The following is a 27,927-nucleotide window of genomic DNA, read 5'->3' as shown; positions in this document are numbered from 1 at the left end:
GGGGAAAAATGAATTGAGAGCTCAAATTAATGAAAGTCTTACTATAACTATTAATTTTATTTTGAGAATTACTTAAGATTTATGTCATCCTCGGAGCCTTCCACTGTTTTTCTTTCACAATCAATTACTCTACTTCTCATCATCAGGGTGGCTATATTTCTCTTTCATTATGTGAGCATCAAGATTTAAGCTTGACTATAACTATTACTATTGACTGAATTTCACATAGCTATTTACAATAAAGCTTTCCTCTCAGATAAACTAATCATTGTTTTTCTATATAATAAAGATCAAAGTTTCTGCTTAAGGTAGCTTAAAAGTTCTGGAAAATAGAAGACCTCATTTTCCCCTCCCTTCTTCTGCTGGCAAGGAGGATGCTAATTTTTCAGTTACAGTGAACTGAATTTCTAAAGCAAATAAAACCAAAGACCTTTCAGCTTATACTTTTGAAAAGAGTAACTGTGGCTGTAGGCAGTATCTTTTTCAACAGATACTGTGTGTTAATAAACAAGTGACACTTCTTAATAGTACTAAGGGAAATTTATGTTAAAGTTAATTAAGCCCAGAAGTTATAATTTGATCTAATGTCCGCTTTTGTCATAAATTCAACAAATTGAAATTGTTTTAAAGTCATTTTGACATCTAAAGATTCTAGGAAATGTCATTCCTAAGTATAACAAATAGCTCATACTTAAATTTCTTGCTTCTGCAGAATATAAAATATACCAGTATTTCTTGTAAAATCAAAGTCATCCACACTTGATGTTGTGAGTCCTTCCTTTGTCATAGAGCTAAGACATGGAACTCAAAGGGACAATGTCAAAATAATTAATGTGGCAATTCCTGCCTCAAAAAGATAAATGGGTAAACAAATCCCTCAGTTTCTAAGATATAAGAGCTGAAACAAGAGCATCACAGAAATTATGTCTCAATTTTCTATGATTGTCTAATATTTAAATCTTTATATTGCCCATGTGTGTACTTAACAATGACATATTTGTCAATTTTCATGACTTTCATATGTGTTTCACATGACAGCACGTGAAAGCAGGCATCACGGAGGGACCTGCAGCACTGAGTCGCCACAACCTTGTTCGTGGTTTGTTCCCCACAAACACGGTATCAACACCTCCCTCAGCAACATGTTGAATGTGAACAAGCAGTAAGCGTTATTATGCTGTTGTGGCATCTATGCTATGCTCTTCTCCCTTCATCCATCAACATTTTGAGAGAGAAACAAAGAAGAAGAAATACCCTTGTGGCCAAGCACCTGTCTCATGAATTCCTGATTTGTTCCCCACCACCTGTGCAGAAGGGAAGTGTTAGATCATCCTATGGTTGAACTTATTTAAGAAGTAGATTTCTGCATTTCTTATTCCTCCTCATGGAATAGGCAGCTGGAAACATTTAAACAGAGCAGATAAAAGTGAATAGAGAAAGAAAATTTCAATATTTAAAGAACTAGTTTGGCAAGATAAATCCAATTCTTTAGATTACCTCTTAGAGTAGGGAATTAACTTCAATCACAGAACAAGGTATAACTGACTCTTGAGAGGAATTTGGTAGCTGGTAATTTTTGAAAAAATGGAGCTAATTCAAAGAGAGGGAGGATAGAGGCAAGGAACCCCAATGGAAAATCACAAGAAGCTTTCTGTACCTAACTTTTCTGAAGTGATCTCATCGGACTGGTCACATGGGAAGCGTCCTTCCTCAGCCCAAGTCCATGGCCAAGTCCAAAAACCTGGAGTCCCGGCAAAGAGCAGGCAGACTGAGGGCTCTCAGAGGTCACCCAGAGGGTAACTGCAAACAACCACCTCTGGGGCCGTAAGCGGAAGACAGCAGGGCAGGGAGGGGAAATCAGGAGGTGCTTGTGTCAACCGTCCTCCGTTCCAGCAACTGTTGTGAGTGAAGTTTTCATCCTTTTAATACATTCGAGGAACAAAGTCTGCAGCTGTGCCCGGACTGGCTCGTCCAGGTGAGGCTGTATGAGGCTGCACTGGGGGAGAGCATGCCTACATGGCTTTCCTGTCCTTCCTGGCCATCCCAACCTGGCAGAGTGATCTCCATGGACATGCACCTCATGGTAAGAGTTAGAAAAGGAAAGGAATAGTGAAGGTGGCCAGAAGTGGGCTTATGAAGAGAAAGAAAGAAAACAAGGGTTTTCAAGCCATGGTTAGTGCAAGGATGTCTTATGAGGGTGGCCTCGCTTACACCTATGCCATAGAAATGCAGCACATAATTGTAACTGTTATTTCTACATTACCATCACCACAGCAAATTCCCAGACCTCCTTCATGTCCTGAAATTATGCCTACAAAAATTTCTGCCTACACATGGGAGACCAAGTACTTCAAGAGACAGGATTTCCTGCCACAATGAAACATTTGTCTAGTATCCAATCTTTAAAAAGCCCAACTTCAGGGGTCTGGGCAAACTGCTATTCATGCTACAAAAGTTAAAATGTTCCAAGATAGAATAAGCACCATGAAAGCTATTTATGAATAATGGTTGCCGACAAATGCAGGACAAAAAAAAAAAAAAAAGGAAAAAGAAACAAGTGTGCACCAATCTCATGCATTTGATGAAAAGGTGTCTTCTGAATGTAGCTAAGCATCAGCCAGGAACCCATGTTGAGCAGTCTATGCTGAGTGCCTGACTCAAGCTCTTACTGACATCAGCAAAACTTACCTGCAAGCAAATGGCCAGGTTCACTCTACAGCCAAACGAGGTGCTAACGGCCCGAGGATGGAGGCCCAGGTCTTTAAACAGTTTTGAGAAGGACTGGGTGAGTGCTATTCGAGGCCGTTCTTCTGCCACAACCACACACGTCCGCACACGAGACAAGTCCAGTCCTCGTGCCTAGAAATAACCAGAGCGGTGAGAAGTCAGCCTTCCAAGTGCTTAGGTGTGTGACCTGCAGGCCCTTTAAGCAGACCCCATAAAACAACAGAAACTCCACACAGATATCATTTCAAGGGCTTTCTGTGTCCACACCATCAATTAAACTGTTTTAGGATGTCTGTGTAAACAAACAAAACAAAAACACACAGATATCAGATTATCAATGCCATTACAAACATATCTTAATAGCAAGAAGTAACAGCAAGAAGCATGACGAGGGGAAAGATGGGGCAGAAGCGAGGTCCAGGAAAAAAAAAATTTAAAGGAAAGGGTTTGGGGAAGAAAGGAAGCATTTGTACACACGCCTATGAACACAGAACACAGGACACACGTGGAGAGAAATGAGAAAACCTATTTTTAATACAGGAATGGAAAACTAAAATGTTTGGACAACTTCTTAAAGACAGCTCTCCTCAAAAGGTCACAGAGAAATCCTCATGATCAAGTGCATCTCAGTTTCTAGGGTCTACACATGATCAAGCACATCTCAATTCTGCACCAAATTCCGTCAACTGAGCAAAACAGAGGAGGAGGAATTCAAGAGAGTTAAGCACAACACTGTGTGGTAAGAGCGGGGCTTCCTGGGCTGAGCTGAGGGAGGCAAAGAGTGGTAGCAGTTGCATTTAGACATGAGGCAGGTGACGAGAGGTGGCATGGCCAGTGGAAAAGAGAGCCCTGAGAGGACCATCACCACAAGCAGAACCATTTAGTCCTTCAAGCATCCTGCAAGGTGGTCTTGGCACTTGGATAGCTGGAAGGACTCCTAAACTGAGGAGGGACACACAATTCAAGACAACTCTGACTCTGAAATTTAGTACACAGATTTGATTTTATGCACGTACAGTTACACAGGAAAAATTGAAACCTGGGTAACACAAAGGATCTATTTACACGTGTATATTTTGAGAAGCAATGCAGCCTGAGGTTTGAGATGGTGAACCTAGAGCCAGAGATTCAAAACTTGCTCTAAAGTTTATTAAATATAAGAACTTGGAAAGGGTGCTTAATTTCTCTTTGTTTCCCCACCTTTGAAATGGAGACAATAATGGTTTCTATTTCAGAGAGCTGTTGTAAAGGTTAAATGAATCATACGTAAAGTGCTTAAAAATCACTCAATTATGTTGTTATTTCATTTGGTTATTTATATATGCACCTACAGGGAAAGTTTGTGAAATGTACTCAATCATTTTATAACGTAATATAGATGGACATGAGTAACAATTATGTTTTATGAGTTTATTTTCCTGTATAAGTACATAATTTCAAGTAACTATACATTTATTTATGTAGCTTAATATCAAAGTTATCTTGCATGTTGTTTTCTGGTTCAAGCTTAATACATTAGGTCTCAATAGGAAAACAAAATTAAGAGAGATAAATGTATTCTTTACTATTTGAATGTGTACAGATAATTTGTGTGTGCATACACACACAAACATAATCTGTACATACAAAGACATACACATATCTGGGAATACAAACTGAACAGTGGTTGAAACATAAATCAAAACAGGTTGTGTGGTCATTCCCTCCTAGTTACTTGGATAAGGATTACTTAACTTACCATGAAAATATGTCTATCAAAATGTCCTTGGTAAATGTAGGGAAATTCTATTATTGTCACATAAGAGTAATTATACTGAAAAACCCCACTGTTTGCTTAGTTGTAAAAACGAATTTTGGTTAGGATCCAGACCTACAAAACAGTGGTGTTCAGGGAAAACCAAAATCAGTGGCTAAATTCAAACCTATGACTTGAATACCACCATTAGAATAAAATTAACTTCACTGAAGAATTGAATTCACCAAGAAATAAAAAAGCAACTTAAGACCCGTTAAGTAGACCTAATGGAATTAAAGACATCAGTAACAAACTCTCTGATCTACAACTCTTTTGGCAGTGGGAAAATATTCATGTTATAAAAAGAAGTTTTCACATGAAAACAATTCTGTAAGCTTCAGGCGACCGCAAATTATGTCTCGGCTTTTGTGAAGGATTATTTTAACTTCACCAAGCCCCTTCCATGCCCTCGGACATGTGCTACGGTGCTTTCCTGGGAGAATGTAAAGTGTGTCCCAAGGCACGGTGAGGCTGGGGGAGGGGGCTGCTTACCTTGAGGGATTCTGTCTGCGAGCCCAGCCCCTTGGTACAAAGTTCCATCACCGAATAGGAGCAAAATGTATCCCGGACTTTGTACTGACTCACGGCAAGAAGCCACAAGGCAGGATTGGTTTCCAACTCTGAAGGTGGGATGAGAATGGACTGGTGCCCAGAGTACACACTGCAGAGAGAAAGGGGGCTCAGTAAGGGTGGAGAGGCAGGGACCACCCCGCCCATTTGCAAGAGGCGGATGGTCATCCCAACTCTACTATGAGGTGTCTGTGAATATGAAATGAAAGCATGTTTATGAAAACATTCTGAAAAGCACAAAAGAGCTATAGGAATTACGATTCAGTTATTACCATTTTTTAAAAAACATTTTATTTTTCCTTTTTCTCCCCAAAGCTCCCCCCCGAGTACATAGTTGTGGGTCCTTCTAGTTGTGGCATGTGGGATGCCGCCTCAGCATGGCTTGATGTGTGGTGCCATATCCGTGCCCAGGATCCTAACTGGCGAAACCCTGGGCTGCCGCAGTGGAGCACGTGAACTTAACCACTCGGCCACAGGGCCGGCCCCCCAGTTATTACTACTTTGAACACTCATTTGAAACATCTAAAAGCTGTGACGCTTTTTCTCTCAAAGGAGCTACATTAACAAACTGGATTCTCTTTCATGGTAAACATTTGTAAAATGTCTGGAAGTTTAGCACAGGAGTTAGCAAACTCCAGATGCTGCCTTTTTTTGTAGATAACGTTTCACTGGGACATGGCCACTAGTTCCTTTAAATACCACCTACGGTGGCTTTTGCATCAACAGGCAGAACTGAGTTTTTGCAACAGAGACTGTAGGGGCTAAAGTATTTACTAAATTGCCATTTGAGAAAAAGCGTGGCTACCCCTGGTTTAGAAAACTGATGTCTGGAGTAAATGAAAGAAAATTAAAACAATTAGAGAAAGTTTGTCATTCGATTTTTTAAAATTTGGAATTTTACTTCAAAATAATGCAAACAAATCACCAAATAAGAAAACTAAGGAGAACACAATCATTCTATAATTCTACCTTTACAATTGAGGGGATATTTAGAGATAAGAGAAAAATGGTAGGTTAAATATTTTGATTCATCATCAATTGAAAGGGCAAGTGTGGTTTTAAAATAATGAAGCATTTGCCAAAACCACATTTTTAATAGTTCTAATTTTTTTTGGTTTATTACTATAAATCAACAATAGATGTCACGCATTACAATAAAAGATCCTAGTTAAATGACCTTCTAAGATTTAAGTAAAAGACATTTTCTAGCTAGAAAAAAATCTCATAGATGAAATAGCACATAAGCCTCTAAACTGCTATGTTACGATACCAAAGCCAATTCTTCTTTAATGCGGCCAATCTCATTTTAAAATTTTCAAAATTTTTATTTACAAGAGAATCCAACTGGTTAAAAAATGCAAGGAAATTAAGTTGGCTCACAAAATCTCCTTTAAACAGGGCCCTTAGAAGGAAAACTTCTTCAGAGAATGTGACAAAGGTGTTTTGGGCAAGTCTCCAATTTTCTTTATTCCTCTAAAGTCATTTATTTTTGTCAGAAGGAGAGACAGTACATGACCTTTTCTGTGATCTTTTCAAAGGGTTTAATCATTTGAGAACCACCAGATTAAGCACTAAAGAGGGGTATCAGTCCTCAAGTTATCATCCTGCTGTACAAATGGCTGTTTTTGGTCTTAAATTTTAAAATTTTATTGTGGCAAAATATACATAAGATTTACCATTTTTAAATGTACACTTTATGGCATTAACAACATTCACACTATTGCACAACCATCACCATCATCAATTTCCAAAACTTTCCATCATCCCAAACAGAAGCTCAGTACGCATTAAAAAATAAGTCTCCATCTTCCCCACCACAGCTCCTGGTAGCCTCTTACCTACTTTCTGTCTCTGAATTTGCCTATTCTAGATATTTCACGTACGTGGAATCACACAATATTTGTCATTTTCTGTCTGGCTTATTTCTCTTAGCATAATGTCTTCAAGGTTCACCCGTGTTGTAGTATGTGTTAGAATTATTTCCTTTTTAAGACTGAATAATATTCCATTGTACATATACCACATTTTGATAGATGTTTGGGTAGTTTCCACCTTCTGGTTATTGTGAATAATGCTGCTATGAACATGAAAGGATAAATATCTATTTGATGGGGCTGGCCTGGTGGCACAGTGGTTAAGTTTGCGTGTTCTGCTTCGGTGGCGCAGGGTTCACCAGTTCAGTTCCTGGGTGCAGCAGACCTAGGCACCACTTGTCAAGCCATGCTGTGGCAGGTGTCCCACATATAAAATAGAGGAAGATGGGCACGGATGGTAGCTCAGGGTTAATCTTCCTCAAAAAAAAAAAAAAAATCTATTTGAGTCCCTGTTTTCAATTCTTTTGGGTATATACCCAATTGTTAGATCATACAGTAATTCTGTAAATCTTTTGAGGAAGTGCCAAACTGTTTCTCAAAGCAGCTGCACCATTTACATTCCTGCTGGCAATATGAGGATCCCAGTTTCTCCATATACTCCCTAATATTTGTCATATCCTTTTTTGCTTTTTTTTGGATTATAGCCATCCTAGTGGATGTGAAGTTGTATCTCACTGTGCTTTTGATTTGCACTTCCCTACTGACTAACGACATTGAGCATCTTCTCATGTGCTTATTGGCCATTTATATGTTTTCTTTGGAATAATGTCTAATTGAGTCCTTGGCCATTTTTTATGCAATTGGCTTTTATTATATTACTGACTGAAGAATCTTAAGGCCCCTGTTTGTTGAAAAACAAAATTCAAAAAGTGTGAAAGTCACTCAGTAGTTAATAATTCACCATTAGAACTGCATGTGCACACAAACAGACACAATGTTGTTATATATGACCTTGCAGTGCTGCATTGGTTTTTCTTTTGCTTTATTACTTAAAGTTACTGTATAAACCAGGAATGTGAATTATTCTGATCTCTTTTGAAGGAATATCAAAAATAAGTAAAAGTAAACATTACCATTTTATTTTAACGATTCTATGCCAGTCAGTATTTATGCAAGCATCTCATAGCACACTCAAATGCCACTGTTACTTTAGAGAGTAACAAAGTCCCATTGAAACCAAGTTTCCCTTCTAAATGAGTGCGCTTCTTCAAGGCGGAATAAACCCCAAGATGAAACTCAATGTTTGGAGAGAAACCACACCCGAGTGGAAGGCCCTCTGAGGTCCCTGCACCACTCCCGGGGACCCTGGCTGAGCCAGTGAAATCACAGTGAACTTTTAAAAAAAAGGTGCTTACACAACGTCAATCACACACACAAAACTGACATGCTCTTTGGAGGCACCAGAATAAACACCATTTAAAGAGCCTGCTTTGCTTCAGGAAAATGCCTTTGCCCCTTGCTGTGGGCTGGGTGTGCCCCTTAGATGTCCTTTCAGGAAGGAACCCGGTGATGTGATGTGAGTGTTCCAGGGGCTGCCAGCCTGCCGTCAGGGCTTCAGGCACACGAGCGAGACTTCCCTGACCGTGGCCTGCAACCTTTGCTTGCTGGCTGCAAGCTTCCACACTGGGCTGAGGCTCTCCCTGCCTGATCTGCTTCCAGCCCTTACACCTTTCACAGGTGTGACCCCCATCAAATGCCTCCTACTGCTGACTCCAGCTCACGAACAGCTCTCAGAGGACCCTTTCTTGTTTTTAAAATGAAAACCATTTGCTTTCCAGGGATCACCCACTCCCAATTTGCAACAGTTTGTGAAGAACACACTGACACACTATCTTTTCAGACTAATGAAAGGGATTTATTGGCAGATGTGTTCTAACTTGGGTTCTAAAGACAGATTCCACAAAACTTACATCCAAGATACATGTTTAAAAACTTCCGGGGGCCAGTCCTGTGGCTGAGTGGTTAAGTTCGCACACGCTGCTTCAGCGGCCCGGGGTTTGCTGGTTTGGATTCTGGGTGTGGACCTACACACTGCTCATTAAGCAATGCTGTGCTGGCATCCCACATAGAAGAACTAGAACAACTTACAACTAAAATATACAACTATGTACTTGGGCTTTGGGGGGGGAAAAAAAAGGAAGACTGGCAACAGATGTTAGCTCAGGGCCAATCTTCCTCACCAAAAAGCATGCCTTTAAAAAAACAATTTCTGTTTTTAATATTAGAAGAAAGCAAGATATGGAATCACATACAAACTGTGACTACAGCTTTGAAGAAAAGCAGATGCATGGGGAGAAACACACCAAACTACAGGCACAGGCTGGGCTAGGGTCGGGGTTATGGGTGTTTTCTGTCTTATCACTTTTATGACATTCTTATTCATTTCTATAGAATATAATACACATACAAACACACTAACACAAAATTCTTAACCTTGAAACATCCAGTCATACATTTCCTATCAGGATAACAAAATGCTAGAAGTTGGTGATTACTTTAGGTTCTGCTAACAGAGTATAACAGATCAAAACATCAGACAATCAACAACTAATGTGCCGGGATAAAATTTAAGTGTTATTTTAGAAAGGATGTTTGATAATCAAGTGGCAACCACATTTATCAGTGGGGAGCTTATTAATGAGAATTTTTGGATTTTATTTAAACAATCCTTCTGAGTAAGAAGTCTGATAATGAATAGGGCACGCTGTATTTAAAGAGTAAAATGAAATAAGAATTGGTTCCAAGTTGACTTTAGAGGAACTTTAAAGGGCTCTGAGGATGGACTCACTGCTTTCAGTGACCACAAGAAAGGATTATTGCTCCTAAAACTTTCATATTTCCTCTGAAATTTTGCTGATATGAAAATTTCATTATGCACATAATTTCACAAAACTGCACATTCCAACAGAGCCCTATGGAAAAGTATAAGAAGTTATTTTTACAGCTGACATATCAAAATCAGTAAGATCACATTCCAATAACTAGAACACTCGAAATTCTGTCAATTTTTTTCTAAGATTTGTCTTCAGAAATTCATTTAGATCATTAAGGATCACTTTATATTAAGCTTATTCAAGAGATCAAATAACATTACAACAAATATATCTGCATTACAAAATACTGACACCTGCTCAAACTACTACTTACTGCAGGTAACAGACTGTCAAACAGCATTTCTACACAAACTTAGCCTTGCCCTTGCAGTTTGTGAAAACAAACTTCCACCCAGAAGTTCCTGCATGCAGAACTGAGGTTCTTTAAAGTCAGCATTTCTGTCTGGCTCACGCAGACCACATTTTGAGGCAGACCACATTACTCTCAAAATAACCTTCTGAGAGCAATACCCTGGGGGCCTGAAAATAGCCAGACTCCTCCTTAGCTCCAGCGATGCGTCTAGAGGCCGGCCCTCATACGTGCAGAGGGCCGCGGGCCAGTTGTAAAGACCTGCAGACCTTTCTCCAGGGCTGTAAGAGCTGGAGACACAACACTCTCCTCTCTCCTGTGGAGACCCTTTTCCCAGACGACGGCAGCCTCTGGGAGTGCTCACACAGCAGAGGGCGTTCCCACACGGACTGACATGGCTGGAGCTGATGTAGTTCTGCTCTGCTGCCGCCAGCACCGTCTTCCAGTCTTACTTTGTCACTTGCAACACCGGGCTCCACAATCAGCCTACACACTATGTCTGGTGTGACTCTGAATTACAGCCTTTCTTTGTGGCTGTGTCAACTCCAACTAGAAGCTTCAAGGCAGCATTAAGCAGGAAGAAATAAAAATAATGGAAAATTTACCTCTATTGAATGGATATTTAACAATCTCAGGGCCCAAAATGGGATCATACACCAGGTAACAGCCTAAGAGCTAACAAGCCTGCACATTACACATCTTAGAAATCATAATTATCCACTGGGAAACTCACGTCTTACCGCTTTGAGAAGTGATGGGGCACAGTTTTCTGTTAATACCAACTGTTATTCAGCCCATTCATGAATCAGGGTTAATAACACCACCTTAATTAGATTTTCCTGTATGATTTTTACTGCAGCTTAAATTTACACACTACTCTTTCACACCGATGACTTCCGCATTGTCAGGGCCAGGTACCAAACATGTTTAATGACACTGAAGCCTCATGTCTCAGGGAATCAAATGCATATAAAAGCTTAAGATGATTTTCCTCATAATTAGGACAATCTATCATTTCCATATTGTTCCCAGCATTTTACTGTGTAAATGCTATCACAAGGAGATTCAAAATGAAGAAAATTAAATACGAGTAACCTACCATTAGCCTTCCAAGATATAAGTCAGCATAAATGATTATTTGCACATGCAAGGGCTGGGGTCCACAGTGTGGAATTCAAGGCTGGAGAATTGCAAGCACACTTGTGAACATTAAATACCTTTCACCTCTCTCCTCACTCCCATGAATAGGTTGAAAGTCAACATTAAGGAAAAAACGAAGAAATTCTGATAACAGAGGACAAACAGAAAATCTGACTCATGAATTTCCTACTTGCCATTTCCTTGCTTGGTCCAACAAATGCTGATTAACTGTTCCATTTATTAACTAACGTTGGTTTCTTGGCACTGGCTGTAAATACTTCCATGGACAAAACAAACCTACTTAACAGCAGGTTACTCATACTGAAGACTTTTTTCTTAGAATTCTAGCTTAGATCATAACTTCAAAAAGAACAAACTGATTAAAAAGGACATTTTGGGAATATTCTTTCCCAGTCTGTGGACTGTCTTTTCATTCTCTTCACAGTATCCTTTGCAGAACAGAAACTTTTAATGAAGTCCAGTTTATCACTTCTTTCTTTCATGGATTGTGCCTTTGGTGTCATATCTAAAAAGTCATGGCCAAAAGTGATCTGGGTTTTCTCCTGTGTTACCTTCTGAGAGTTCTATAGTTTACCTTTAGGTCTATGATCCATCCTGAGTTATTTTTCTTGAAGGGTGTAAGGTCTGTGTCTAGATTGTCTACAAAACCAAGAATGAACCCTGATGTAAACTACAGACTCTGGGTGATGATGAGGTGTCAACCTGGCTTCCTACATTGTAACAAATGTCCCATCTGGTGGGAGATGTCGATAACAGGGGAGACTGTGCATGTGTTGGGGCAGGGCATGTATGGGAAAGCTCTGTACCTTCTGCTCAATTTGCTGTGAACATAAAACTACTCTGAAAAATAAATACGTTACAAAAAAAAAAAATAACGTTACTGACCAGGAGAGAGGAAAACAAATTTGTACATTTGTAATTCAATAATTTCAGACTATTAACCTGACAAACATTCAAACAATTGAAAACTATCACAACCTGGGCATCTGAGCAGGGCAGCTGTGCGGTCATCATGCTACACATGGCGCTGCGGGGTGGCATGGGTGAGCCTCCTTCACTGGCAGTCTAGTGTCTACAGCCCAGCTACAGACTATACACTTCAGCTATTCCAATGACAGGCTTTTTTCTTTTTTAAAAAATAGTTTTAACTATAATTTGCATACTACAATTAAATGAATTTTAGTAAATTTGTAGAGTTGTACAATCATCATCACAATGCAGTTCTAGAACACTTCTATCACCCTAAAGGCATGCCTCATGTCCATTTGAAGTCAATCCTGTTTTCAATCCTACTTTCTATCTCTATAGACTTGCCTTTTCCAAACATTTCATATAAATGGCATCATGTGATACAATCATATAATATGTGATCTTTTGAGTTTGGTTTCCTTCACTCAACACAAGTTTCTGAAGCTTCCCCATGTTGTACAGTAGTTCATTGAATGGATATGACAAGTGTCTACCCATTCACCAGTTGGCAGACATTCGGATTGTTTATTCTTTTTTTGACGAAGGCTGCTGTGAACATTTCAAGCATCAAGTCTTTGCATGGACACATGTTTTCCTTTCTTTTGGATAGATGCCTAGGCATGGAATTGCTGGGTCATAGGGTAAATTTATGTTTAATTTTTAAGAACTTGCCAAACTGTGGTTTCACCATTTTACCTTCCAGTCAACAGTGTATGAGAACTCCAGTTTCTGTACATTCTTGGTTATTCTTGCTTTATAGTGAGTTTTGAAATCAGAAAATATGAGTTTTCCAACTTTGTCATTTTCTGTCATTTTGGCTATAACTGTCCTAGTGGGTGTAAAGTGGTATCTCACTATAGTTTTAATTTGCATTTCCCTAATGAATGTTGAACATCTTTTCATGTGCTTACCGGTCACTTGTACATCTTTGGTGAAACATCTGCTCAAATCTGTTGCCCATTTTTAAATTGTGTTGCTTGTCTTCTTATTGAGTTTTTTTCGTTCGTTTGTTTTTTGGTTTTTGGGGTTTTCTTTGAGGAAGATTAGCCCTGAGCTAACATCTGCTGCCAATCCTCCTCTTTTTGCTGAGGAAGATTGGCCCTGAGCTAATATCCATGCCTATCTTCCTCTACTTTATATGTGGGTTGCCTGCCACAGCATGGCTTGACAAGCAGTGTGTAGGTCTGCACCCGGGATCTGAACCGGCGAACCCTGGGCTGCTGAAGTGGAACGTGTGAACTTAACTGCTGTGCCACCACACCGGCCCCTCCTTACTGAGTTTTAAGAATTTGTATTATATCTGGTTGGAATCAACTTTATCAATATATGATTTGCAAATATTTTTTCCCAATCTGTGGCTGGCTGGTCTTTTTACTTTCTTAATGGTGCCTTCTTAATGTTCAAAAGCTTTTAGTTTTGTTGAAGTCCAATTTATCAATTTTTTTTATGTACTGAACCTTTGGTGTAATATCTAAGAAGTCTTTGTCTAACCCAAGGTTATGAAGATTTACTCCTATGTTTTCTTCTAGAAGTTTTATAGTTTTAGCTCTTGCATTAAGGTCTATGATCCACTTCAAGTTAATTTATGTATATGATGTAAAGTAAAGATTTAAATTAATCTTTTGCATGGATGTCCAAATTTCCCAGTGTCATTTGTTGAAAAAGACTATCCTTTCCCTGTTGAATTGCTTTGGTTCCTTTGTTGAAAAATCAAATGATCATAAGTATAAGGGTTTATTTCTGGATTCTCAATTCTGTTTCATTGGTTGTTTTATATATATGTTTATCTCTTTGCCAGGACGGCACTGTCTTGGTTACTATTGTAATTCTCGAGAGCAGGAAGTCTGAGTTCTCCAATTTTGTCATTCTATTCCGAAACTGTTTTGGATATTGTGGGTCCTTTATATATATATTTTAGGATTATCTTGTTAATTTCTGCAAAAAAAACCTATAGTGATTTTGACAGGGATTATATTGAACTTATATACCAATTTGTGGAGAATTTCCATCTTAACAATATCGAATCTTCTAATCCATGAATATGAACTATCTGATAGGTTTTTTAAAACATGTATGATCTTAGAAAATATTTTGAAACAATTCTATTAATGATTCCCAGATGAACAATTCTATTACATTAATGATTCTCAGTCTTCTATTTTATGATTGAAGGGAACTTTAGGATGAAGATATAGAAAAGAACTATTTGTATTAAACATTTTTTTTTTGCTGAGGATGATTCGCCCTGACCTAACATCCACTGCCAATCTTCCTCTTATTGCATGTGAGCTGCTACCACAACACAGCCACTGGCAGATGAGTGGTGTAGGTCCACACCCAGGAACTGAACCCAGGCTGCTGAAATGGAGTGCACCAAATTTAATCACTAGGCCACCAGGGCCCTTGAATATTTTCTAACTTTGAAATAAACACAAAGTTACAGAACGTTACAAGTACAGTAAAAATAGCTTCTTCCCCCAAATCATTTGATGGTGAGTCACTGACCTGATGCCCCATCAACTCCAAATACTTTAGGGGGTATTTCCAACGAACAAGTATATTTCCTCCATAAGCTAAGTAAGACATCAAAATCAGGAAATGAGTTGATACATTTCTCCCATCTGAGCCTCAGACCCTATTCAAGTTTCCCAGTTGTCGTAAGGATATCTTCTATAGTGAAAGGATCCAGATCAGTGTCGCACCCTGCGTTTAAGCTGTCAGCCCCGTCCAGCTGGTTCCTCAGTGTTTCTTTGGCTCCATGACCCTGGCATTTGTGAAGATTACACATTGTGTGTAATTACGCTGTCACATTATGTTCCCACGATTAGATTCAGGTGAAGCATCTTTGGCAGGAATTTTCCAGACGTGCTGTTTTCCTCACTGCAGCCCTCTGAGTGATGCACAAGTGCCCTGTGTCCCATCGTCCATGAGGTTCACTTTGATCTTTTTTTTTTAATTGAGTTATTGATAGGTTACAATCTTGTGAAATTTCAGTTGTACATTAATGTTTGTCAGTCATGTTGTAGGTGCACCACTTCACCCTTTGTGCCCACCCCCCACCCCACCTTTCCCCTGGTATCCACTAAACTGTTCTTAGTCCATAATTTTAAATTCCTCATATGAGTGGAGTCATACACAGATTGTCCTTCTCTCGCTGGCTTATTTCACGTAACATAATTCTCTCAAGGTCCATCCATGTTGTTGCAAATGGAATGATTTTGTTCTGTTTTGCAGCTGAGTAGTATTCCATTGTATATATGTACCACATCTTCTTTCTCCATTCGTCTGTGGCTGGACACTTAGGTTGCTTCCACGTCTTGGCTATTGTAAACAGTGCTGCAATAAACATTGGGGTGCATAGGACTTTTGGGATTGCTGACTTCAAGCTCTTTGGATAAATACCCAGTAGTGGGATGGCTGGATCGTATGGTAGTTCTATTTTTAATTTTTTGAGGAATCTCCACACTGTTTTCCATAGTGGCTGCACCAGTTTGCATTCCCACCAGCAGTGTATGAGGGTTCCTTTTTCTCCGCAACCTCTCCAACATTTGTTGCTATTAGTTTTAGATATTTTTGTCATTCTAACGGGTGTAAGGTGATATCTTAGTGTAGTTTTGATTTGCATTTCCCTGATGATCAGCGATGATGAGCATCTTTTCATGTGCCTATTGGCCATCAGTATATCTTCTTTGGAGAAATGTCTGTTCATGTCTCCAGCCCATTTTTTGATTGGGTTGTTTGATGTTTTGTGGTTGAGTTGCGAGAGCTCTTTATATATTATGGATATTAAGCCTTTGTCAGATATATGACTTGCAAATATTTTTTCCCAGTTAGTGGGTTGTTTTTTTGTTTCAATCCTGTTTTCATTTGCCTTGAAGAAGCTCTTTAATCTGATGAAGTCCCATTTGTTTATTCTTTCTATTGTTTCCCTTCTCTGAGAAGGCATGGTGTCCGAAAAGATCCTTTTAATACTGATGTCAAAGAGTGTACTGCCTACGTTTTCTTCCAGAAGCCTTATGGTTTCAGGTCTATGAGGTTCACTTTGATCTTGATTTAGGCTTTGCCATCATGAAGGTTCTCTTCTCCCCTTTATATTAACAACTGTTTTGTGGATGGCTATCATGTAAATCCCTGTTCCTCACCAGGCTTTCAATGTGTTCTTCTATTTATATCTGAATAGTCAGATAATTTCCTGTTTTTCATTCAAAGAGTTATAATCTGTTGTGGTCTTTACATATTTTGACACTTGAATTATCCCTGATTTGGCCAGTGAGAGTCCCTTTAAGCTGGCTCTTCTGTCCTTTTGACATGTCCCCATCATTCTTTGAGCACTTCCTTGCTTTCCTGCATAACAAAGATATTCCAGGGTCATCTTGGACATTTCCTGTCCAGCCCTGAAACTGTCCATTTCTCGAAGAAGCCCTAGCTCATTTGAAAGGAAAATAGTATTCACAGTATTTATGGATGCTGGGGTGGCTGCTCCCAGGTCCAGTTTTTCTTTTTTCTTAAGAAGTCCATTGGGATCTGTTTCTATAGAGGCTTTCAGAACAAAGAGGTTTTCGTATTTATGTATTTATTTGTATTATCTTATATATTTATTTGTAGTGTTGTAATCAACAACACTGCGATCTCCTGACTTCTGAATGAATTTGTAGGACAGACGTTCACTAAGTAAAGGTTTGCTGTAACCCTCTCTGCACAATCCCTTTAAAGAGTCCCCATGGCTAGTAGTGATGCACATTAAGAACTTACTTTCCCTTCACCAAGCACCTTCTCTGCTGATTTTGTGGGGTCAGGCTCGGTGAGCCTGCAGAACCATGAAGTACTCCACTTACTGGCCTCAGCATCACCGGTACCTTTGCAAGCAACATACAGACAACTGTCCTATAAAGTCAGTAGCTCAGAAGTGGCTTCCTTCTCAGTTGGCTAAATATGTCTAAGGTCTCTTTGGCCCTACTCTTGGAATAGTACACTCTGAACTACTCCCCAAGCAAAAAAACTACCCATAATGCTATTGCACTTTGGATTGAGGCAAAAATCATTAAAATATTTCAATTGTTCAATTCTATTTGCTTTCTCAAGAAGTTTAATTGTCTTAATTGGAATGTCAGTCTTGTTCAAAAATACAGAATTAGATTTTAATCCAATTTAGTACTATTAAATAATTGTTTTAGAAGAGTGTTTGAAGACATGAGAAAGTCTACTATAGACTATTAAGAAAAAAATAACCAATTTCATACTGTAGCATCTCAGTTTTATAAATATATTAATGTACATTTACAAACTGTATGTGGACATAAGGGTTTATGGGTGAAATTATATATGTTTGATGTTTGCTTTAAAATGTCCTATTTGAAAAAGGGACAGAAAAAAATTGTAAGGATAGATGAAACAAAATTAGCAAACTGTTGATCCACGTGAAGCTAGAAAGAGGGCAGTGGTGTTTATTACAGCATTCTTTATACACTAACATATGTTTAAACATGTTAATAATAAAAAATAATATGCTACATTAGAAAATTAACTCTGCAAGACTATATGCCAAAATGCTAATAGTGAATATTTATTGGTATCACTAGGTGGTACGATTATCGATGGTTTTATTTTCTTCTTTATATTATTTTGTATTTTCTAAATTTTCTACAACGAACATATACATATAATCAGAAAAAAACGCCAATAAATATCCATGTGTTCCTCCCTCATTCATTCCATAAATACTTGCTAACATCTGCTATGAGCTGGGCACGGGGCTGCTGACTGTGGGCAGTGGACCATGGGGGGCAGGAGGGGGACCCTCATGGAGCTTGGTCCTGACCTCCCCTCAGCTGAAGTGCCTCCCCACCTAGATCAGGGAGAAGCCTGAAGGAGGAGAGAACCTGTAACGCCCACTGATTTAACACATATTCCAGCCCAGAGACAAATGGCAGGACTGAAAGGCAAAAGAACCAAGCCTAAGCCCCGGAGTCCTCCAGCAGACCTCTCATCTTCTCTGTTGGTTTCAGCAAACTTCAGGGACACTAATTTTTTCAGATGCCGTAAAGAACATGGAATACCACTGCAGGTGTACCTGCTTCACCTCGAGAGCCGGGCTGAGGTCATTGTGCGATTCTGCTGGGGCTGGGCCTCCTCCAGAGGTGGCCCTCCATGGTGTTCTAGAAAGAGGGTGTATGATTTACTTGTTATTTTAAAGATATTCAGGAGGAAACTCACCTGCAGAGGCACCATAGGACAAACCCAAGTCCACAGTAAGGGTCCAAGCAGATGGCCACTTCTCTTGAGGGATAGAGCTCACACTGCAGCTTAATAGAACGGCAAAAGGCACTGGTGGCTGCATGAGACATCTGCAAGATAGCAAGGCCACATTAAATGCATGGAGCCTGACACCCATCCTAAAGACATCTGTAACAGAACAAGGCTGCATTAAATGCCTGGAGCCTGACACCCATCCTAAAGACATCTGTAACAGAACAAGGCTGCATTAAATGCCTGGAGCCTGACACCCATCCTAAAGACATCTGCAAGACAGCAAGGCCGCATTAAATGCATGGAGCTTGACACTTATCCTAAAGACATCTGTAACAGAACAAGGCTGCATTAAATGCATGAGACCTGACAATCAGTGCCCAGAGGTGATTTCAGGACAGGGACAATTGTAGCCAAGCTCTGGTTTTGTGACTTAGGAGAGAGTGGGCTGCTGATGTTCTCATTAGTCTTCCCATTTTCTTTTTCTTTTTTTTTTTTGAGGAAGATTAGCCCTGAGCTAACTACTGACAATCCTCCTCTTTTTGCTGAGGAAGACTGGCCCTGAGCTAACATCCATGCCCATCTTCCTCTACTTTATATGTGGGACACCTACCACAGCATGGCTTTTTGCCAAGCGGTGCCACGTCCGCACCCGGGATCCGAACCAGTGAACTGCGGGCCGCCGAGAAGTAGAAGGTGCGAACTTGACTGCTGCGCCACCAGGCCGTCCACTAGCCTCCCCATTTTCAATGAGTAAACCACACTGAAAACTTCCTGGTCCCCCAGGACCTAATAACTTCAGCAACTGAAGTAATGATATCCTGCATTTGAATAGCAGGTTAGTCCAAACAGGGGTTTATTGTAATCCTCACTGCAGCCTGTGAAGTAGGTGGGGAGATATTACCACTCATGTCCTGTCTCCAGGCCCAACATTGAATCTTTTGTAACAGGAGGTTAGCAGGGCATGCTGGATGAACAACCTCCGTCTCAATGATTAGGAAATGAGGCTCAGAGGAGGTAAAGAGTTTGTTGAAGGTCACACACATTTGAGCCAGAATCAGAGGCTGGTGCAGTGAGATATACTAGTCATTTGATGGCAGCCAAAATCCAATCTCACCCCCCATCATCAACACTACAGTGAAGAGCTCCTTATTTTTGTTCATTAGTCATCTGAGTGAAGGATGTGAGAGAAACCATCAGTGGGGGATCCTTCCCTTGGTGACACATAGGATCACTGTTTGAAGCTCTCCCTGGAAGAAAGTTTCATCGTGGATATTCTACTGAATTCATACAAGGTAATGCAGAATTACTCTAGGTTCTAACACATAAGGGGTTCTTTTTAGCTTGCTTTTAAAACCACAATATTTGTTTAAAGAAGAAATGAGGCTGGATTTATGAAACATTCCTTCACCCTCCTGCTCCTGGGTCAGGAGTTAGTAAAACCGTAACTACCAAAATTACTTACCTGCTCAAAACAGTAGCTAAAACAAACCTTTACTGACCCCGTGCTCTGTAGAGGCAATGTTTATAGCTTAAGAACTGAGTTCTTTAGCTCAGCTCGGCAAATATGAATATAGTAATTGAGAACTCATTATGTATCAGGCACTGTATTAGTTGCTCGGGATATAAAAGGAATAAAACAGTCTCTGCTCTCAGGAGCTTACAATCTAGAGGGAGGTTCAGAGACTTACACTGATAACTGCAGGATCTGTGAGCGCTTTGACAAAGTGTGCAGAGTGTGAAGAGATCAGAGAGAGGATCTTTACGTCACCCTGGGGGTCAGAGGGTTCTGGGCTCTTGAGGATGAGTAAGCAATAACAGATTTCACCATAGTGACAAGGAGGCAACAGGTTAAGAAAAAAAGCAGGTAGGAAAGTTGAATATCCAATCTCTAAGCTTATTCCAACCTTGGACCCTGCCAACATGACAAACTAAGAGCCCAAGTTGGAATGTTTTTTTAGAACCTCTTAGTAAGAAAAACTCCTAATTCTTATGAAGACAAACTCATACTTGGCTAAAGAACTGGTTTTCCAAAAGCCCCAAACAACAAACTCTAATGCTCTACTTTAAAAGAGACATTGAGAGTAGGTATATCAATGCGAGGAATTAGGGATGAGGTCAACTGTATTTATTTTCAGCATGCACCTTGTGACTTATCTTGGGCAGGTCTACCTTCCAGGACAGTTCTGCTTTGGCTAATGTTAAAAAAAGTGTATATTCCCTGGGCCAACATCAGCTGCACACATCAGCTGAAAGTGGGCAGGAAAGTGTTTCCAGAATCATACTCCATGGAAGGGAGAGCCACCACAAGTTCTAAAATAGCCCATGGGGAAACCTGCAAGGTGATTAATCTAAAGTAAACTGTAGATGCTATATGGGTCCTCTATAGGACTTCCTTGTTGATGTTGAGCAAATGTATATCTAGAATCTATTAGGGACCTTCAGAGTTCGAATTATACTTTTAAACAGATAGTATTATAAAACTTAAATTGAACATATAAACATATACTCATGGGTTTTATACTAAATCAGACATTCTACAGTGCCCATAAATTTGTGTAATTAAACAAAGCACTCTTAAACAACCAATGAATCAAAGAAGAAATCACAAGGAAAATCAGAAAATACTTAGACACAAATGAAAATGAAAACTGAACGTATCAAACTTATGGGACACAGCAAAAGCAGTGTCAAGGCAAAAATATATAGCTATAAATAGTTACATTAAAAAACCAAGAAAGATCTCACATCAACAATCTAACTTTACAACTTAAGGGACAAGAAAAAGAAGAACAGACTAAACCCAAACTAGCAGCAGGAAGAAAATAATAAAGATTAGAGCAGAGATAAACAAATACTCGCAGAGAATAGAAAATAGTAAAGATAATCAAGCAAACCCAAAGTTGCTTATTTGAAAAGATCAACAAAATTAACAAACCTCTAGCTAGATGAATTAAGAAAAAAAGAGAGAAGACTCTAATTATGAAAATCAGAAATGATAATGGGGAAATTTACTACTGATTCTACAAAAATGAAAAGAATTATAGGAGAATACTATGAACAACTGTACACCAACAAACTGCACAACCTACATGAAACAGAGAAATTCTATTTCATGGAATTTGAAAGACAAACTATCAAGAAGAAACATAAAACCTACCAAGACTAAATCACGAAGAGCAGAAACTCTGAATAAACCTATAACTAGTAAGAAGATCAAATCAGTCAAAAAAAAAGTCCTGACAAAGAAAAGTCCTGGACCTGATGGCTTCACTGTTGAATGCCTCCAGACATTTAAAGATGTACTAACACCAATCCTTCTCAAATTTTTTCCAAAAATTGAAGAGGAGATGACACTTCCTAACTCATTCTATGATGTCAGCATAACCCTGATACCAAAGCCAGACAAAGACACTACAAGAACAGACAACTACAAACCATATCCCACACTGATGCAAAAATCCTCAACAAAATACTAGCAAACTGAATTCAGTGGTATATTAAAAGGCTTATAAGACCACAACCAAGTGGGATTTATTCCTGGAATGGAAGGATGGCTCAACATATGAAAATCAATCAATGTAATACATCATATTAAGAGAATGAAAGAAAAAACCCACATGATCACCTCGACTGATGCAGAAAAAGCATCTGACAAAATTCAACATCCTTTCATGATTAAAAAAACACTCAACAGACTAGGAATATAAGGAAAATACCTCAACATAATAAATAAAAAAGGCCACATATGAAAAACACACAGCAAACATCATACTCAATGGTGAAAAACTGAAAGCTTTTCCTCCAAGATCAGGAAAAAGGCAAGGATGCCTGCTTTCATCAGTTCTATTAAATATAATACTGGAAGTTCTACCAGAGCAATTAGGTAAGAAAAATAAATAAAAGGCATCCAGATTGGAAAGAACGAAGTAAAATAATCTCTGTTCACAGATGATATGATCTTACATGTAGAAAACCTTAAAGATTCCACAAAAAAATTTTTAGAAATCATAAATGAATTCGGTAGTAGGATAAGAAGTCAAAACACAAAAACTGGTTGCATTTCTATAAACCAAATGAAAAATCTGAAAAGGAAATTAAAACAATTCCATTTACAATAGCATACAAAAGAACAAAACACTTAGGAATTAACTTAACCAAGGAGGTGAAAGGCTTGTACAATGAAAACCATAAACATTGCTGAAAGAAATTAAAGAAGATATAAATAAATAAAAACATATCCCATATTCATAATGTCAATACTACCCAAAACAATAAAAATACAATGTAATCTCTATCAAAATCTCAATGATCTTTTTGCAGAACTATAAAAACTCATGATAAAATTCATATAGAATCTCAAGGAAACCTAAACAACCAAAATAATCTTGAAAAAGAAGAACAAAGCCAGAGGACTCAACTTCCTGATTTCAAAACCTACTACAAAGTTATGGCACAAAGATAGACATATGGATCAAGGGAATAGAGAATCCAGAAATAAACCCTCACATACAAGGTCAAATGATTTTTGACAAGGGTGCCAAAACCATTTCATGGAGAAAGGACAAGTCTTTTAAACAAATGGTGCTGGGAAAACTGGACAGCCACATGCAAAAGAATGAAGTTGGACCCTTAGCTAACGCCATAAACAAAAATTAACTCAAAAATAGATCAAAAACCTAAATGTAAGATCTAAAACAATAAAACTTTTAGAAGAAAACATATGACAAAAGCTTTACTTCATTGAATTTGGCAATGATTTCTTGGATATGATACCAAAAGCAGAGGCAAAAAAAGAAAAAAAGGGCAAAATTGGACTTCATGAAAGTCAAAAAATTTTGTGCATCAAAAGACACCATCCACAGACTAAAAAGGCAACCCAAAGAATGGGAGAAAATATTTTCAAATCATATATCTGATAAGGGATTAATATCCAGAATATATAGAGAACTTCTAAAACTCAACAACAAAAGAATAACTGATTCCACAATGGGCAAAAGACTTGCATAGATATTTCTCCAAAGAAGATATACAAAGGGCCAATAACCGCATGAAAAGATGCTCAAATCACTAATCATTAGGGAAATGCAAATCAAACTACAGTAAGATACCATCTCATACCCATGGGCATGGCTATTATTAAAAAATCCTCAGAAAACTACAAGTGTTGGTGAGAATGTGTAGAATTTGGAACCTTCGTGCACTGTTGGTGAGAAGATAAAATGGTACAGCTGCTGTGGAAAACAACATGGTAGTTCTTCAAAAAATTAAAAATAGAATTATCACATGATCCAAGAATTACACTTCTGGTGTTATACTCAAAAGAAGTGAAAGTAGTATCTTGAAGAGATATTTGTACACCTGTGTTCACAGCAGCACTATTCACAATAGATAAAACATGGAAGCAACCTAGGTGTCCATTGACAGGTGAATGGATAAGGAAAATGTGGTATATACATATAATGGAATATTAACTCAGCCTTAAAAAGGAATTCTGACCCCTGTTTCAACATGGATGAACCTTAAAGACATTATCCTAGTGAAACAGGCCAGACACAAGAAGACAAATACTGTAGCATTCCACTTATATGCGGTACCTAGAGTAGTCAAATTTTCAGAGACAGAAACTAGAATCGTGGTTGCCAGGATTGGGGGAGGTGGGAATGAGGAGTTAGTGTTTAACGGGGAGTTTCAGTTTTACAAGATGAAAGGAACTATGGAGATGGATGGTGGTGATGGCAGCATAACATTTTGAACGTATTTAATACCGCTGACCTGTACACTTAAATTGGTCAAGACGGTAAGCTTAAGTTAGATGTGTTTTACCATATGAAAAAAAAATGTTGATAGCATAAGAGACCTAAATGAGGTAAATTCTGCAAACTCAGCAGTCAGACCCCAGAGCCAAATAATAGAGAAAGGGCTTCCAGAGGCTACAAGAGAATTTAACAAGGACATCGCCTGAGCAGGATGGTCCTACTTCTGAGACATACATAGTAGTTCCATCCTTTGATAGGAAAAAGGATCACTGTCACTGCAACAAGCACCAATCTGGCAAGTTCTAACAGAGCCCAGGCTAAAAGATCAAGATACTCCAGTGCACAGAGTTTTGCAGTAGACAGAATATTGGGATTTGAGAACAGGCAAGAAATAAAAATATATGCAGTTTTTTATTAGGGCCAGTGAGGCTGTTTATATAAAGAAATAGCTGGGACACTGGAAAGAATCAGTTGGCCAAGTTAACTACTGAAATGTTCATGCATTTTATAACTTGAAGGAAATGTGTATATATACCTCTCTCCATGTTTCACTCAAGTTCCCACCACACTCCTACTATACATACAGATGTAACCTGTCAATCACTGAGTGGCTTGCGAATACACCACGCAGACGCACTTCTCACCTTTACTCCAGCTAGCATCCCAGTCGTGGACACACTAAAATCAAGATAAGCTAGCGTGTCTGGGTTGGAGGGTTTGTAGATCTGGGCAGGCCGCTTCTTTGGCAAATCATCTGGAGAGCAAAATAAAGCTATTAGCCTATCTGACCTGATGAAAAAGGAGACAAGCAAACAAAGGTATACAGCTGGTTAGAGGACTGACCTGTGTCTAGTATGGGGGGCCACGCCCTGACATCCACAGCTGCAGCTGCCTCCCTGGACCGTAACAACTTACAGATCAGTTGTGTTGTCATCAAACAGGCAGAGCGACTCACCTGAGGGTCGGAGAACAAAGGATGGATGAAGGAAGGTAAACCTCGGAGGAAACACACCCTGCACACGTGCCTGCTGCTCAGAAGGCACGTTGAGGTTGCATGGATTTCAGAGCAGGTTAGACTACCAGAGACACTGCTGCCTCAGAGGAGCCAGTCCTGGCCAGCAGAGGGACAAGAGAGCCAGGAATCAGACCATGGAAGCACACATGCAGAGATTGTGGGAACTGAGGCCTCTGGAAATTTCTAGAGTTGAGTAGTATCCACAGTGCTATGATCACAGGATGGAGAAACATCCAGACTAACTGCTTTTGCCATTAGCTCTGTCCTCTGAAAAATGCCATGAATGTCCACACACACCATCAGTGTGTTCTAACAGGAGTAATTACCATGAAAGTATTCCAACATAACTATAGAAAGTATTCGCTTGTGGAGTCCCCAAACTTACTTGTGCCTCATGGTTCCTCCTCCAGGGGGAAAACATATCCTAATCCTCTGAAACTTCCCCAGGCATTAAAAAAATCAAAACAAATCTATACTTTTTAAAAGAAACAGGATACTTCTAAATCTTGAGGAAAGAACTTTAAAAAATACATGACTTTCTCACTTGGTTAGGTTCACTCAGTTGGGTTTGGTGGGGAAGTTCCCATTGTCTGTGGGACCTCCTCTCTGGCAAGCTGCTTTCTCTAGGGTGCATTCAATTCCCTTTAGCCCCTAATTCCAAGCACAGTTTGGAATCTTGCTTCCAGAACCAGAAGGTAAGCTCCTTGGGGGTAGAGGCCATGTCCTGCGCCACCGCAGGACTCACACTCCCACATGTTCCCACTACCAGCCCTCCCCCTCAAGGCCTAGGCTCTGCACTCCACAAGCCCAACACTCAGGTCTGGGCCAGAGAACGTGTCCAGACACTTCAGGCAGGGTTACCTCCACGATCATCTTCACAGTTGGCAGCGTTGTTGCAATGTTCTGTGGGTGTGGAGGACGGACGGTGATTGGCACACAGCCTGCATACAGGCAACCATAAAATGCTGCAATGAGGTCTATTCCTACACAGGGAGAAATGCAAAAGCTCTCATTGAAACAAATCAAACTGTTTAATGGCTGTCATCCCTGTCCACAGAAACACTAGCCTGGAAAAAGTCCCAAGGTTAAGTGAGCAACTAAGACCTTTAGCAGACTCTCTTCTCATCCCTGTGAGTTTTGTTAAACTTCTGCAATAGCTCCCACTTAGGTACGTGATGACAAAGCAGCCAGAAATTTAATTTCTGTCATTTGTTGAAGGAATTACTCAACTCTATGATTATCAATTTAGTAGTCAGCGATTAACTACCATTGCTTAAATGAACTACCTCAGATACCTAATAAAATAAATTTAGATACAAAAGTCTTCATGAAAGATTGCTTTATTTATGCCCCTAAAGGGGTATAGTATGCAGCACAGTCCCTAAAAGTGGTGGTGACTAAACACAGTGAGCCAGGTAGAACTGTGTTAATTTTTGGTGATAACACAGCAACTTGGTCATCAGCAATGACATGTGCACTAAAGCACCTCTCACACAGTGGCTGGCCCTGCCACCTTGGGGGCAAACCCAGGCGTGCCCTTCACCTGGCAGGTAGATGAGAGCCACATGGTCCCTGTCTGGAGCAAACCCCAATCTACCTTTCACCCGGCGGGTAGACTACTCACTGGCCCTGCCATCTCAGATGCAAACCCCCATCTGTCTTTCACCTGGTGGGTAGACAAGAGCCACGTGGTCCCCGTCTTGCAGGCGCCCTCTCTCCATCAGCATCACAGCTATCTTCTCGGCTCGCTTGTGCAGCTGGACACACGTCAGTGAGTTTGCTATTGTGCCCTGTGTCACAGGAACAAGGGGTGAGCTATTCTAACCCGACAGCTTTACTGAGACATAGTTCACTTGGTCAAAATGTACAGTCCCATGGACATTGGTCCAGTCACCAACCACTACCCACCAGTCGTTTTCATCACCCCCTCAGGAGACCCTGTACCATCAGCAGCCACTGTCCTTCCTTCCCACCAGCTAAGAAGTACAGCACCAAAGAGGCATCTAGATATTTTCGTATTAACAAGAAACATTTTAGAAAATAATTACTTGACCTAAAAAACAGCTAAACTTACCAAAAAAATCAATCTAGTAATTCTGGGACTTAAGTGTAATTGCCACGGGCAGTAAACCTGCAGGACTTGTCCTATGAAAAACAAGACTGATGAAAGCTTTCTTTTTTTTTTTTGCTTGAGGAAGATCGTCCCTGAACTAACATCTGCCAATCTTCCTCTGTTTTGTATGTGGGTCGCTGCCACTACACAGCCCCCGCCAAGTGGTGTAGGTCCACGCCTGGGAACTGAACCCAGGTCACTGAAGTGGAGCGTGCCAAACTTAACCACTAGACCACTGGGTTGGCCCCTGATTGAAAGTTTTTTTGAGAAAGATCACACCAAAAGTCAAGGAGGTCAAAAAACAAACAAACAAGCAAAAGCAATAGTCAGAAAAACCCTAAGGAAAAAACGAATTGTCAAATTCACTTTATGTAGACTTTTTAAACGTGTGGTCATAAACGGAAAATACATTTGGATTGAAAAATACCTTAAAAAAGGTTGTTAGGGAAGATCAGTACCAAAATAGGAACAAAGAAATATTAAAAAATATGGGATTTACTGTGCAAATTGTAAAG

The 27,927-nt window shown here is 39.6% G+C and overlaps 1 protein-coding gene across 26 annotated transcripts in view; it reads right to left on the bottom strand.

The window, feature by feature from the left end:
- Positions 1–27,927, bottom strand: part of DIP2C (disco interacting protein 2 homolog C) — a 469,662-nt gene that overhangs the window by 56,090 nt on the left and 385,645 nt on the right. For all 26 annotated transcript variants that reach the window (XM_023631967.2, XM_023631969.2, XM_023631970.2 and 23 more), the window contains 7 exons: positions 26,966–27,089; positions 26,161–26,282; positions 25,128–25,239; positions 24,929–25,038; positions 18,493–18,623; positions 5,015–5,183; positions 2,689–2,859 (listed from right to left, as the gene is read on the bottom strand). In XM_023631967.2, the coding sequence (XP_023487735.1) occupies positions 2,689–2,859; positions 5,015–5,183; positions 18,493–18,623; positions 24,929–25,038; positions 25,128–25,239; positions 26,161–26,282; positions 26,966–27,089 (939 nt within the window). The remainder of the gene's footprint in view (positions 1–2,688; positions 2,860–5,014; positions 5,184–18,492; positions 18,624–24,928; positions 25,039–25,127; positions 25,240–26,160; positions 26,283–26,965; positions 27,090–27,927) is intronic.

Source organism: Equus caballus, chromosome 29 (genome assembly GCF_041296265.1).
Source record: "Equus caballus isolate H_3958 breed thoroughbred chromosome 29, TB-T2T, whole genome shotgun sequence".
NCBI lineage: Eukaryota > Metazoa > Chordata > Mammalia > Perissodactyla > Equidae > Equus > Equus caballus.
Note: the sequence above shows the minus strand (reverse complement) of the source record. Positions and strands in the feature narration are given on the sequence as shown.